General features: G+C 45.7%; 1 protein-coding gene across 1 annotated transcript; it reads left to right on the top strand.

The window, feature by feature from the left end:
• Nucleotides 1–1,993: 1,993 nt before the first annotated feature.
• On the top strand, nt 1,994–9,624 carry NONO (non-POU domain containing octamer binding). The gene is made up of 11 exons (XM_075260392.1): nt 1,994–2,112; nt 3,739–3,876; nt 3,975–4,168; nt 4,261–4,562; nt 5,014–5,109; nt 6,758–6,954; nt 7,625–7,709; nt 7,789–7,891; nt 8,519–8,558; nt 8,650–8,762; nt 8,841–9,624. The coding sequence occupies exons 2-11, from the start codon at nt 3,744–3,746 to the stop codon at nt 8,967–8,969; spliced, it is 1,392 nt and encodes a 463-aa protein (XP_075116493.1). The 5' UTR covers nt 1,994–2,112; nt 3,739–3,743; the 3' UTR covers nt 8,970–9,624.
• Nucleotides 9,625–15,668: the final 6,044 nt, after the last annotated feature.

Below are 15,668 nucleotides of genomic sequence, written 5' to 3'. Positions count from 1 at the left end.
ATAGTACGGGGTTATATTCACCTTTCCCAGCCTCATATTAAAACCGTGGTTGTCCACTATAAGGCCTCAGTCACACAATATCATTTTTGTCAGTACTCTGCATGAACCCACTGCTGGTTGGGGTTACAAATACTGATGCAGAACACTTACCAAAATACTGACTGTGTGAACAGGGTCCTAACCTTTATTATTTGGAGAAAAAGCTTTCTCACTTAGTTAAAGGGATCCTATCATTAAAACTCATTTTTTTCTGCCTTCTACATTGGAATAGCCTTAAAGGGATCCTATCATTCAGACGACATTTTTTCTAAGTACCACGTCGGAATAGCCTTAAGAAAGGCTATTCTTTTCCTACCTTTTGTTGTCTTCTCCGTGCCGTCGTTCACCTACAATCCCAGTTCTTGTTGGTATGTAAATTAGCTCACTCACAGCACTGGGGGCGTCTCCAATGCTGTGAGAGAACTCTCTCCAGCACTGCCTTCTCTTCTTCAGCCTCTTCTTCCGGCAGTGGCTTGTAATTTCTAAGGCCTCTGGCCTTGGGTAGAGCAGATTGCGCATGCTCATAGGCCATGAGAAAATGGCTGCTTGCATAGTAATGAGGCCTAGAAGTAAGAAGACACCGCTAGAAGAAGAGAATGAAGAGGCCGTTCCTGACGAAGATGGAGGCGGCGCTGGAGAGAGTTCTCTGACAGCATTGGAGACGCCCCCAGTGCTGCGAGAGAGCTAATTTGCATACCAAGAAAAAACGGGATTGTAGGCGAACAGTGGCGCGGAGAAGATGACGAAAGGTAGGAAAAGAATAGCCTTTCTTAAGGTGGTACTTAGAAAAAATGTCGTCTGAATGATAGGATCCCTTTTTCCTACCTTTAGATGTCTTCTCTGTGCCGCCATTCAGTATATAATCCGGTTTTCATTGGTATGCAAATGAGTTCTCTCGCAGCACTGGGGGCGTCCCCAATGCTGCGAGAGAACTCTCCAGTGCCGCCTCCATCTTCTTCAGCAACAGGTCTTCTTCCGGGGAATAGCTTCAAATTTCTAGGCCTAGGCCAAAGACGACTGCGCATGCCCGCCAGCCACAAGAAAATGGCCGCTTACACAGTGTTGTATGCAGCTAATTTCTTGTGGCCAGCAGGCATGTGCAGTCAGCTGCCCAAGGCCTAGAAGTTTGAAGCCACCATCGGAAGAAGATCCGTTCCTGAAGATGGAGGCGGTGCTGGAGAGTTCTCTGGCAGCATTGGGGACACCCCTAGTGCTGTTTGAGCACTGGTCCCGCCCCCAGTGCTGTGAGATAACTAATTTGCATACCGGCGAAACCTGGATTTCTACGGAACGGTGGCACGGAGAAGACATCTAAAGGTAGGAGATGAAGAGGCTTTCTTAAGGCTATTCCTACGTGGTAGGCAGAAAAAAAAGTGCTTTAATGATAGGATCCCTTTAAGAAATATAAGAGCAACATAAAACTAGAAATCTCACTGTGACTGTCCAACATCCAGCACAAGGCAATAATACAGACTGTAGAATAAGACAGGAAACACACAAGACGTTTTTGATGCAGTTTATTGAGGTAAAGCGAGAAGTGGATCCAACAAGAAGAACTCTAGCTCCTTCCTTTATAGCTTCCATCCCTATCCCATCCCGCCTCACACTATAACCCTGCAGTGACCAATAACTGATGAGGAGAAAGGAAATGGCCGCCCTGCCTCCACCCGCACGCTGGCCAATCTTTTGTTGTCTTTCCTTTCAATGCCTTCCAACTGCGCCTGCGCAGAAACTGCTCCATTCTTCTCTTCCTTCAGCTCTCACACAAACTTGTCGAACAATACAGAGGGTCCTGCTGTTCACACCCACCGACGTCACCAGGTTAGAGCGGCGAGAAGTGGCCAATCACAATGAGCGCTGGGGCTTGTATTTTGAGTGACAGGTACTGAGGCCAATAATAGAGCGGAAAGGGAAAGCTGCGCGTTCAGATGTTGACCAATAGGTTTTGATTCTTGCCGTGGTTAGGTTGTGGCCTGTTTCCGTCTGGCAGGCAGGAGGTTCCTATCGTGCGCGGGAGGTCGCGGGGCTGATTCTGAATATCGGGTGCTGTGTGGCGGAGCTCGGGCCGGTCAGGTAATGGTTCCCTGGGATGCCTCATGCGGCTCGGAAGGGAAGTGGCGGCGGCGGTGCTAGCGCGTGACTGCTGCTCCGTGGCTTGTGTTGTGTAGGCCCAGCCCTTACATGCAGCACATAGGAGGGATGGCCCGCACTGTCCCGGTACACGCTGTATACATGCCCTGTATTACTTGGGGCCCCTCTCACTGATCTGCGCCTGCCTGCAGGGGCCCCTTCCTTCCTGCGCATGGAGTACTGGGCTGCTTACATTGCCCTGCTGGTCTCTATGGAGAGAGCTAAGTGGTCACGCTCTGCTCCTGGTGGTCAGCGCCCCCAGCAGTCACACTGCCACCTGGCCGCCTGTGGATGGGGTGTCCATTGATGACCATGGAGGGGTGCTCTGATAGAGAATAGTGAGATAACATCATGGACAATCCTATCTATTCTGCAATGGACCAGACACTATTACTGCATTTCGGGGTCATAACTTACCCTGGTGCTATTTAGTGAAGGCTATCCATATCAGATCTTGGGTGGCGCTGCTTGTCTGCAGAGAAGGGAATTATTTGGGGAGATCACCCCTGGGCTAAGCAATAATGGTAATGACATCTTTATGGTGCATGCACTGGGAAGTGTTCCCTAAACATCTCCATAGACTTCAATGGGCCCTACATATTGTCTGGGCAGTATGAACCGGCATAGCAGGCACAGAAAATCCCGATTCTGAATTCCAATTATTACTACCTGATACACAATAGTTTTTTTCTTGCTGACAATGTTTACAGCTGTATATATACAATGATTGCAGTTGTCAGGGCTCTTCTTTCAGGATTTGTCAGCCCTACATTATAAGTTGTGTATATAGGGGGTCATACCACAAATGAGACCTCCACAGGATAGCGGATCGGTTTCTTATCAAAGAAGTCTGGCCTAGTGAACCCAAAGTGATAGCGAGAACAGAAATCTCTGAGTATCTCATGTGAATGGAGTTATTGGGGTTCCAGGATAATTCACGTGAGGCTCCGGGGTCCTCTGTGCGCATCATGGTCAAGGCTGACAGCGATTGACCACTTGGTAATCTAATGCTTTCCTATGGATACAGGATAAGTGTAATTTGTGGGGTCAGCTTATAACTTCATTGTTATTGCCACGTGAACCAGTCTAATCAATATTCTATTTCATAGATTGTAAGCTCTGTGTCCCATTGTGTGAATTGACACAATGTAATGTCTGTACTTGAATCCTACAATCTGTAAAGTGCTGCAGAATATGTTGGCGCTATATCAATAACGTATTATTATTTGATACTCCTCTAGTAAGGACATTATTCTAGAACAGGGGTAGGGAACCTTCGGCTCTCCAGCTGCTGTGAAACTACAACTCCCATCATGCCCCATTCACCTTTATAGGAGTTCCAAGAGCAGCGGAGCAAGTATGCATGCTGGGAGTTGTAGTTTTGCAACAGCTGGAGAGCCGAAGGTTCCCTACCCCTGGTCTATAGCTTATCTTATTGTAATGACTTCTTCCCATCCAGGCAGAGGTGATATAAACGCTAGCTGTAACTCCAGGGTTATATATATATATATATATATATATATATATATATATATATATATATATATATAATTTTTTTATTTTATTCAGTTAAAATGCAGGGAAACAGAGGTTATAAGATGGAGCAGCAGAACCACGCTCATAAGAGACCTCAACATCATCATCAATACCAGCAGCAGGAACCAGAAACTCCTTCACCCACCAATGGACAAAAATCCACAAACCCCAGTAAGTATTTGGGCTGAATGTGCCCTATAGATCAGTCCGCCGTCTCCATTATCTTGTGCCCCAGTGACTGACACGATCTTGTTTTATTTGCTGCCTAGATGATGCGCTCACTATAGATTTGAAGAGTTTTCGGAAGCCAGGTGAGAAGACTTTCACTCAGCGCAGCCGTCTCTTTGTGGGTAATCTCCCTCAAGATGTCACAGAGGAGGAGCTCCGAAAAATGTTTGAGAAATACGGAAAGGCGGGCGAGATCTTCATCCACAAAGATAAAGGCTTTGGCTTTATCAGGCTGGTAAGTAATGAGCTGCGGTACAGAGTGTTAACCCTTACGTACTAGCAGGGTGTCTTATTGGTTTCCCCTCATCTGTTTTTTTCTTTTTGTAGGAAACCCGGACTCTGGCAGAGATAGCCAAAGCAGAGCTCGATAATCTCCCTCTCCGTGGAAAGCAGTTGCGTGTTCGCTTTGCGTGTCACAGCGCGTCTCTGTCTGTGCGGAACCTTCCTCAGTTTGTGTCTAATGAGCTTTTGGAAGAAGCCTTCTCCATGTTTGGCCAAGTGGAGAGAGCTGTAGTCATTGTGGATGATCGTGGCCGACCATCAGGGAAAGGGATTGTGGAGTTCGCCTCTAAGCCAGCAGCCAGGAAGGCTCTCGATCGTTGCGCTGATGGCTCCTATCTTCTTACCGCGTGAGTAGGAAGAACGTCTTATTGCGATTTTCTGCAGGCCATGAGCAGACGCAACTAAACTGTTAATGGTCTTAGCCGGGAGGATCAGACGTAGCAAATCTAATGGGAAGAGCGTTGGAAGACCCCCATAAACAGCAAAGGGTTAATTGGTTTAAAGGGATGCAATCATTAAAATAGAAATTTTTTCTCCTGCATTTAGATATTGACGTTCCTGCGCAGACTCTTACGTACTATTATATTCATTATAAGAATGAGCAGTAAATTAAGACCTTTGTTTGATCCTCTGCCATTAATGATGATGTATGGCCTGTGCTCACCCGGAGGATGTGTTATAGGATATTGCCTTCTATCACATGGGAAACCTTTTAGTAATGTACCTGGCCTATAGTTACACATTTTAAGGACGTCTTTCTCCTATTTTGATATATTTTTTTCCATTTTGATTTTGCAGCTTCCCCCGTCCAATAACTGTGGAACCTATGGATCAGCTTGATGATGAAGAAGGATTACCGGAGAAACTTATCGTTAAGAATCAAGGATACCACAAGTATGTGTTTTGGGGTTTTTGCTTCCTGGCACTATTGCAAACCCTACTTTGAGCTGCAAATACTGAGTATACAGATGTGTGCTACTGTTGGTTGGATGTATCCCATCCATGATGCCAGGGACCTGAAATGGAAAGTTTACATTCCCATGAAGGTTTGCTTTATGTTTTTAGTTCTCATGTTTCACTCAGACATCACTTGTGCATAGAAATCTCAATGCATTGCAGTGTACTTATTCAGGGGTGTATTTCCATTCAGTATTGAGAGAGAGTCCTAGCACAAGAGGCTTGTGCCGTGTCATATGGGAATTCACCCCGGGATGAGTCCATCGTCACAACTATGCAGATTATTGCTGTGTTCTCATGCTTGACGAAGGTACCTTGTATTGGTATTATCTTAAAGTGAAACTTCTGTGGACAAGTTGTGTTTAAAGAGAACCAACTTCTCTACTATCTTCAGCTTCTCTACTATCTTCAGTGCAGTATGAATTTTTTTTTTCTATAGTCTCCACCAATCCTGAGCAATCAGTGCAGATAGTTTGTGTCGAAGTCCTCATTCACATCTGCATCAGTAATCCGTTCGGGGGAGTCCACATGGGAGACCCCCTGAATGGAATACTGAACGTATTGGCAAGCGGTGTGCAGTGAAAGCACACAGACCCCATAGACTATAATGGGGTCCATGTGCTTACCGCACGGAACATGCGGACAGAAAAGTAGTTTACTATCTGCTTTCCTGCCCGCATGACTTGTGCGGAAACTGCGTGGGAAGCACACGGACCCCATTATAGTCTATGGCAGGGGTCCTCAAACTGCGGCCCGAGGGCCACATGTGGCCCGCCAAGCACTTCTGTCTGGCCCTGCCGATAACGCCAGCAGGCGTCCATTTATAATGAAGCTCCTGGGGAGCTCGGGCCAGGCCATGGAGCGCACTTCACTTTACCTATTGGAGGGCACCGCTCCCGATGTCTGTGCGACCTGCTCTGCCTCCGGCCCACTGTTTAAAAAGTTTGAGGAGCCCTGGTCTATGGGGTCGGTGCTTTCACTGCACACCTCTTGCCAATGCTTTCGGTCGTCCATTTGGGCTCCCTGGATCACCAACGCAGATGTGTATGAGGCTTAATATGCAGTGTCAGCCAGGATCAGGAATAGTAGCGGGGGATGATTCAGAGGTGACCAGTATCACAGCCCTTGCGTGGTCTTCCTTGAAAGTACAGAGCCTAAATAGCATATCAAACACCAAAACTAACAGCATAGATTGCTTGGGAACAGTGAGGGCTAGAGAAAAAGTGGAGCAAAGCCTTTCAAGTAATGCAAAAAGCTGGACTTTGGAGGCGGTGAAAGGTCGTCTTTAAGAGAAAAATGGGAAATAAAACCATGGAGCAAGTGACTGCTGTTCTATTGACTTGACTCCTTCTACATCAGTGATTGTTTGCATGAATAAGGAGCCCCTTAAAGAACCGTGAGCTCTCTCCTGCTTACATCGCACATACACTATAGAACAGACCATGTGCCGTGTAAACTGGGAAGAGGTCACAGTGCTCACGCATGTTGTACAGTTCCTTAATGCCCTGTAAGGAGAATCTCTAGCACTGTATGGATGGCACTTATAAGGGTGGCAGAAGCTTATGTGTCTTTCTTGCTGTTCTAGGGAGAGAGAGCAGCCGCCTCGCTTTGCCCAGCCTGGAAGCTTTGAGTATGAGTATGCCATGCGCTGGAAAGCCCTCATTGAAATGGAGAAGCAGCAGCAGGAACAGGTAGACCGAAACATCAAAGAAGCGCAGGAGAAGATGGAGTTGGAGATGGAGGCAGCAAGACACGAGCACCAGGTCATGCTTATGCGGCAAGGTAATTGTCTATCTATGTAAAATAGAACTATAAAGCACATCATTTATACAGTCAGTTGCAGCTCGTACGTTGTTGCTTCTCTAGGATCATGCATCAGGTATTAACACTTTGATTCTCCACCTGACAAGGTCTAAGTAGCTTGTAGATGGGCTGTGAGGTTTCAGATTCTTGCTAGAACTAACACAGTGAGGTGATGGCAGCATCAAAATGGATTCCCCATTATACTGACAGATACATATTCATGTGCTGCCGATGTAAGAGGAAGAATCACTGAACTCCTTGTAAATGTATGGCTTTTGGATGAGGGAGAAGCTTAGATTTGCGTTCTATGAATGTGCGATTCAGATTCCTGCTGCACTGGCAGTATTGGGCAGGTTGAAGTCCAGTTGGCCAGTCCAGCATTCTTATTGCAAGTATAAAAAGAGGAATAAAATGGGTCTGTGAATCTCCAGTGATACATTTGGAGGATGTCGCAGTCAGCGCTGGGGTGGCCGGTGCTGTCACTTGATCAATTGCTCCTCTTCATTTGCAGTCACATGGGTTTGCACGTTGCAGCACAGCTATTAATAGGAGAAGCCCTAACTCGTCCCTGCACTGTCTGCAACCATGTGGCACCGCCCTAAATATACCCGACACAGGTAAAACATTCATGTCATTGTCATCTCGGCAGATCTGATGAGACGCCAGGAGGAGCTGCGTAGATTGGAAGAACTACATAACCAAGATGTACAGAAACGGAAGCAGATGGAACTGAGGTGATGTCTTAGAGCACCTTTAAGAAAATAGAAATGTGGTGTTCTCCATGTACAAATCATTAAACCAGTGTCCTTACAGACATGAGGAAGAGCGCAGGAGGCGCGAGGAGGAAACCCGTCGACAGCAGGAGGAAATGCTCAGGCGTCAACAAGAAGGCTTTAAGAATGCCTACCCTGATTCGGTAAGTCAGATGGGCCCCATTCCCTATACCTGGTTCAGGATGTTATGATCTGGTTGTAATGACGCCAACACTAAGGGTCCATTCACACGGAGGAAAGTGGCGCCGATTCTGGCACGATAACTCCCGTAAGACTCCCATTGACTTCAATGGGTTCTGCGTGAAAAACAGAACCTATTAAAGTCAATGAGTGGTTTTTTTCAGCGCTGATTCTTGCATGAGTTACCGTGCCAGAATCAGCGCCACTTCCCTCCGTGTGAATAGACCCTAAGAGAGGCCATAGTTCGGCCTTTAGGCTTTCTTTGAAGCCATTGTTTTCTTATTGCTGAGCAATTGTTCAAGGGAATGTGTCTCCATGAAGCGTTGCTTTTAGAGATGAGCGAGTACTGTTCGGATCAGCTGATCTGAACAGCACGCTCCATAGAAATGAATGGATGCACCTGGTACTTCCGCTTTGACGTCGGCCGGCCGCTTAACACTCCGCGTGCCGGCTACGTCCATTCATTTCTATGCGAGCGTGCTGTTCGGATCGGCTGATCTGAACAGTACTCTCTCATCTCTAGTCGCTTTCATTTCACGTCCAACACAATTTCACTCCATTTTGTAACGTCCTGATGTTTGTCTATACAGAGAGAAGCTGACATGAGGATGGCGCAGATGGCCATGCCAGGTAAGTTCATATTTGTTGGCGATTCAGTCTCCATTTTGTATTCCACATGATGGACTGTTCTAAGCACAAAGCTTTCCATTGTCTTGTGTAGGGGCAATGGGAATGAACAACCGTTCATCACTGGGTAACAGCAGTGTCCCTGCGGGTACAGCTACACCATCAGGACCCGGTTCTATGATGACCGAAACGTCTGCAATTGGCATGGTGCGTTAATTTTGGAAACTTTAAGATTTTCCATAAACCTCTCTGGCTTTTATATCTTCTCGTTCTCTCCTTCCCTAGACTCCACCAGCAGGTGACCGCTTTGGCCAGACTTCTAACATCGAAACCCTGGGTTCGACCAATCAGCAAGCTTTCCAGCGCGGCACTCCAGGCGCTGACTTCGGTCCTAATAAGCGTCGTAGATATTGAGAACCTTTTTTATGTCATCAGCTGTACGAGTTGCCCAAGATTAGTGTTGACTGGATTTGTATTGGTAGTGTTCATGTTGTAGGGCCAATGGAGACCAGTCCTATGTTTTTAGGCACACTTTGCTGAGGGATTATGGGTTGGGAGGGAATACTGCTTAAAAACTGGTGATCTCGTAACGTGAACTTTCCAAGAAATTTATCGCTGACCGTCTTTTCTAGCTGAAAAGGGTTGAACACTTTTGGACAATTCTAGGCTGTAAAGTGCCACCGTGCCTCCCATTCCTGCCTCTTCAGTCCGCCATACAATTTGAGTTACTGTCCTGAAAAGCAACCACACAGCTGCCCTGAGCTTCAGCCGCCAAGCTCATTTTATGTATTTCTCCTGTTCTGGACCATACTGTATGTAGTGTTTTTGTATTTTTTTTTTTTTTATTTGCCCATCATGTTTTTTTTTTTTTGTTATGTCCACAGGGCTACATGTTGTAGTTAAGTTATCACTAAGAATCCTATGGTTACTGTCATACGTTCTGTTAGCCTACCAAATGGTATCACGTCACTTTCCTCAGTGTGTGTGTTCCTCAGCATTTTCTGGAGGAGTTTATTGGTTACTTGACAAATGTGAAAACCGTTCATAAATAAATGGGATTTTAAGACTTTTTTTTTTCTTGGTTTATTTTCTCAATGTGACCCTACACGTGCCCCAGTCATTAGTCCGGAAGTGTAATACGTGGATCACGGTGCTACTAATATCCGGCTGAGAAGAGGATGGAAATGTAGTAACACAACTATCAGTGACCGGGGTAATATGAGGCTGCGGCTAAGCCAAGATTTTATGAGCCCCAGAAATTGCTGCACATATATAATCTAACATATCCCTATCCATTATTGATACTACTCTGCCAGGAGTAACTGTACAATAGCAAACAAATTGCTGAGAAAAGCTCAAGTGACCACAATATAGGAGATCCAGGAACGGGGCAAATGCACACCTGTATACACACAAGAAGCCAGAAATAGACACAACTACATAGTAGACTTCTTAAATTGTAAGTTGTGAGATTTGCAGAATCTTCAGTCTTTTGCACCGAGCAATAGTTTGCTATGCCATATCATAATATGCTATGAGGAGAATCAACCCCTCCCATCTGTACGTGGACAAAGGAATAAATTGCAAATTAGCTAGAAGAGAGACAGCTAATGGCAGGAACTTTTAGAGGTGTTTTAGGCAGAAAACGGCCACATTTTTAATTTGGATTACATTTTGTTCCAGAATCATATGCGGTATGAAGTGACCATTGTACTGACTTAGGATGATGTGTACTACAGCCACTTTTCTGAGGGTCTTAGTCCTTTACCTTATGTCCTGCTGTCCTGACAATTACCTCTATCAGGCCCTGGGGAAATAGTGATATTGTAATCAAAATTTTGCTTAATTGAAATGAGTCAAATTAGATTCGTTGCCCAGACCTAAATGGAACAGTCAGAAAAACCCCAAATGAGGGCCTTTTATATGTTACCAGTGCCTTAATTCAACCCTGTGCAGGCCAAGATCTGCCCCGTCACGCGGTGATATATCTAGTAGTCACTCTGCTGGTCCCCGTAGGCCCTGGACTGTGTGTCGCAGACTTTTGTTTTAGGTATCTTGAAACGTCATGTTGGTCCTCCTGTTACTCTGCTGGGATATCTCTGAACATCTGCAGTTGTGTGCAATAAACTGCCTAGGACCCAAAACAGATCAGAGGAGCCGCAGCCACATCTACTGTACAGGGCCGGTACGGGGAACTGCAACTGTGCTCCTATTGAATGGAAGCCGACTGCATTTGCTCCCCATCCACTGCAGCAGCTTCTGGTGTTGGACCCCCATAAAGATTAGGGGCCCGGATAACCCAGCCTCACAGGTTAGGGTCACCTCAATGAATTAGTCTTTACCCATTGTGAACTATTGCTGAGATATTACCACTCTTGTCAATATGCAAGTGCTCTCTTTAGAGCAATGAGGGTGTTTCCACATTTGTGATATCTCTGCAGCGTGGGCATTGATTCACAAGGGGAAAACACCATTAGGCTAAGGCCCCATGCAGCGAATTGACAGCGGTTCAAACACATTGGATTTTTGTCTGCAATGTTTTTCACAGAAGGTCCGCAGTTTCCCTCTGTAGACTTTCTGTCTCTATTACACCTTAGGTAGGTATAATTGACGTGTTGCGATGTTTTTTTTGCAATGTGTGGATGGGATTAGCCAGAATCTTATCCTCTTTGCAGGTAAAGTGAAATGCTGCATTTTTGCAATGTAGGGCCCTGGCCTTAGATTGGGATTACCTGAATAATCTGTGGGACGGGGTTCAAGTATCAGGGTCACTTTCACTTTAGATATGAACCATCCACTAGCGCTATACATCCGGGCGGACGGCATCAATCTCTACAAGGACATTACTAGTAAATTGTGACCTTATGGGGGGACACAATGAAAAAAAAATGGATGAGATTTTTTGAAATGTAATCCACGATGGTAATACTGAAGATCGCAGTGGTCCAGCCATTGGCGACTTGTGAGCCCTCGCCATGTTGTCCTGGGTTTTGGCTAATATTTTGCATCAGTATTTTTATTTTCTGTAGGTTGATATGTCACCGGATAGAAGACGTCCTTCCCATTTCATGAGGGTTCTGATAAATTTAGCAATGGGTAAGTAATAAGGAGACGAGCACACAAAGTTATCAACCGATGAGACGAGGGCGACGTGTAAGGCAGTCTGATGAAAGTCACTTATGGTCATAGTATAAAATGGGTAAAAAGTGAAAACCGCCACATTAAGACCACCCTAACCTATATCCCTGGTGACGTGTATCAGTCTATAGTGTAGTGTTATTTAGACTCTATATACTATATACTCCTATCTAATCACTGCATGAAATTCTTCTATGGATAGTGTATAATACAACTAGCTATAACCCGCGACTTCGTCCACTGTCCCCTCACCCTTGTGCGAATCACCTGCAGCGCGGCTCGTGGCCCCCCACGGCCCTTTCCTTGCGGCCGGCGCTGGGCCCTCCCACAGCATCGTGGGCCAGGACCCCACGGCCCCGCTGCTGCACTTCCAGCCCTCCCCTTTCCCCCCACCCGCGCCCCCAGCCCCCTTCCCCCCTTTAGAGATCACAGTCACCTACATCTACCGCTTCCCCCACCACCACCTACCCGTGACCCTGGTCACCCTCCCCCCCCTTTCCACATGTGCAATCTGCCCCCCCCCCCCACTTACCCTCTGCCCTCTAATAATAATAATAATACATTTTATTTATATAGCGCCAACATATTCCGCAGCGCTGTACAATTTATAGGGTTCAGATACAGACATACATAACAAAGAACGTCATTTCACACAATGGGACTGAGGGCCCTGCTCAAAAGAGCTTACAATCTATGAGGTAGAGGGGGTGACACAAGAGGTAGCAGGGGCGGCATTGCTTATACAAAGGTCAGACAATTTTGTGCATTAGGAATTGTGATCGGCCTGTCTGAAAAGATGCGTCTTTAGTTTGCGTTTGAAACTGTAGAAGTTGGGAGTTAATCTTATTGTCCAGGGTAGAGCATTCCAGAGAAGTGGTGCAGCTCAGGAGAAGTCTTGTATACGAGCGTGGGAGGTTCTGATAATAGAGGATGTAAGTGTTAGATCATTGAGTGAGCGGAGAGCACGGGTTGGGCGGTAGACAGAGATGAGGGAGGAAATGTAGGGAGGTGCAGCATTATGGAGAGCCTTGTGGATGAGAGTAATAACTTTATATTTTATTCTATAATGAATAGGCAGCCAATGTAGTGACTGGCACAGACCGGAGGCATCACTGTAGCGTCTAGCCTGATAGATGAGCCTGGCTGCTGCATTCAGAATAGATTGTAGAGGGGAGAGTTTAGTGAGGGGAAGAGCGATTAGTAAGGAGTTACAGTAGTCAAGGCGAGAATGAATCAGAGAGACAATAAGTGTCTTTAGTGTATCTCTGGTGCCAAACCCCCCCTCGCCCTCCCTAACCCCCACCACCTCCTCCAAACCACCAACCCCCCGGCCCCTACCCATTACCTGTTGTACCCCCTCCCTCCCTTAAGCAACCTGCCGATCCCTGTTCCCCGCAGCACTCACCATGTAGATGCTGGGGAGCTGTGTGTCTCCTGGCTGCAGCTTCAGCGAGCATGTGCGGTCCTTCCCATGCCGTGTAACTACCTGCGCTGACGTCATGCCCGGGCCCAAAGCGGAGCAGGAGACAACTTTTGAGGGTCGCGGTGGCATTTTGGGGTGAGTGAGATACTTTTAAAGTAGCCCATTTCTCCTTCCTGGCCAATATGTAGGTGTGTGTCAAATTTCTATGAAATCCATTCAGCCATTCCGGTGTGATTGAGGAACAAACATCCAAATACACAAACTTTCACATTTATAGTTTTAATTAATTAATTAATTAATTAATTATTATTATTACACAACTAAACAAGTGAGCTTGCACCACTGACATACACCACAAGGTGGCAGAAGAGCTCAGCAATGTAAAACCAAGTTCCTTCCCCAATACAATTGCAGGTCACTTGCTGATTATTGATTATGGATCTGATCACTTTTCTGAGTTTTTTTTTTTTTTAAACACTTCTATAGATTTTACACAAGTTACTATAGAAACTATTCACTTTACGTGTTATATTCTTAGTCTATGATCTCACACATATGTACAGCACATGGATCTCATATATAGTGACATTTGGCTATCAGACTTCCAGCCTTTGGAATCCTCTTCATTCTTTGTTTTTAGATTGCGAGTCTGATCCAATATCTTCTAAGTGTATGTCTATGAAACACAAGTGACCTTCTCTACTCTAACAGTTCTCAATGTCAATTATAACACTTACAATTGTCGATTTTGTCAAAGTAAAACTTCCTATTTCTAGTCACATTTTAGTGAAAACAAAAAATTAGTATTTTACCGAGGCCACTGATCCTGTCTTCCTTCTGATTGCTGATGCTGGGTTGCATCACGGCACAGTCCCTGCTTTATTGGCAAATGTGTCAGTCATGGGTTTCGTCAGAATCTTGTGTCACGTCCTGGGGATACCGGATCCATCACAGCTTAGGTGCCTTCTTTGTCTGCATCTTCTATTCTACAGCTCCTTAATAATGTCCTTCTTTCGCTTACTAAGATGTCCACTGATTGTTATATTTCCTACTGGGTGTCTGCACTGTCAGCAGTCGCTGTCTGAGCCTTCACATGGAGTAAACACGCGTGTATTTTTGCAAAATACATGTGTAAAAATACGCCTGTAAAATGTCATTGAAGTCAATGGGAGTCTTATTTTTACACGTGTATTTTGCAAAAATACAGGCGCGTTTACTCCGTGTGAAGGCTCCCTGAAAGTGTGAAGACGAGCGGGAGACGCAGGTGTAGGAGGATTTATGGCTACGCAGATTTATTCTGCACTGATGGCCCCTGTATCAGTCTGGTGAGGACGTCATGTAAGTAATACAGCACCTCGCTTGTGGAAAATACTAGACTTGTATGCATGTAGTGTCCAATAGATCTGTGCAATATACTGAGGTCAGAGGTTACTATTCCAGTGCAGGTGAGGTCAGAGGTTACTATTCCAGTGCAGGTGAAGACTTCTACAACTATATGTAATATGAAATATACTATATACTAATATCTGGAATATCAGGGCGTCCCACCAAAGAGGTCAGTGCATTACCACAGATGTGGCTCCAGGCCAATAGTGAGAACCAGTGCTAGATACCCTGACCGAAATGGTAAACTCGGCACTGAGGGTCCAGCGCCTCCTGGGACACACCAACTCCAAACCCACAATGGTGTTCACCGTTGCCCCAGATGATGGGGATGGACTTGGCTGCACTGCCAGCAGAGTGGTACGGGTAACGCCAGACACACGGCGCACCACAAATCACTAGACTTGTATGAGCAGATCTTCAGAGTAGTGATGTAGGTCCAAGAAACCAGAAAGCAGCAGCTGGTGGTAACAGCAGGTGGCAGTGGAGAGCCAAAGCGTAGTCGTCCAATCCGTGTCGTCCATGTGAGGGCAGTGCAGTACAGAGGAGTAATCCAGATGGATAGTCAGTCAGGCCAGGTCGGTAACAGGAGTGGTAGAACAGTACAAAAATGGATTCAGGGAGCAGAGGTCTAGAGGTCAGCTGGGTTCATAAACAGGAGCAGGCACAGTACAAAGTCAGGAGGCGAGAGGCAGAGTCAGAGGTCAAGGCAAGGGTGCCCAGTCTGTAGTGACCTAGGTTCTCTGGTGGGGTATGAGAGGATAACAGATAGATAGATAGATAGATAGATAGATAGATAGATAGATAGATAGAGTATATATCCTAAAATGTGAACCCAGTAGAACTGATTTATTGCTCATATGAGATTTCAGGGGTCCCGGGTTCGAACCTGTCCAAGGGCAACATCTGCATTACATTTGTATGCTCTCCTTGTGTCTGCATGGGATTCCTCCAGGTAATTCAGTTTCTTCCCACACTTCAAGATTGTGATTGTGAGCCACAATATCTATAAGACGCTTTATATAAGCAAGACAAATGAAGAATATTCCTGTTCCAAAATATATCAGCTTCATTGCCTCAATAGTGCACACGTGTAATTGGTATCCGATGGATTTCAATGTATAATATGGAGGTCAAGATAAGATATACTATATACCAGATAGAGTTAT

The sequence above is a fragment of the Leptodactylus fuscus genome, chromosome 11 (assembly GCF_031893055.1).
Source record: "Leptodactylus fuscus isolate aLepFus1 chromosome 11, aLepFus1.hap2, whole genome shotgun sequence".
Lineage (NCBI taxonomy): Eukaryota > Metazoa > Chordata > Amphibia > Anura > Leptodactylidae > Leptodactylus > Leptodactylus fuscus.
Note: the sequence above shows the minus strand (reverse complement) of the source record. Positions and strands in the feature narration are given on the sequence as shown.

Bases quoted from the DNA above. Each gene is read 5' to 3' on its own strand.
- NONO (XM_075260392.1), top strand. From the start codon at position 3,744: ATGCAGGGAAACAGAGGTTATAAGATGGAGCAGCAGAACCACGCTCAT. The intron at 6,955-7,624 runs GTAATTGTCTAT...TCATCTCGGCAG, and splicing joins GGTCATGCTTATGCGGCAAG to ATCTGATGAGACGCCAGGAG. The intron at 7,892-8,518 runs GTAAGTCAGATG...TTGTCTATACAG, and splicing joins AGAATGCCTACCCTGATTCG to AGAGAAGCTGACATGAGGAT.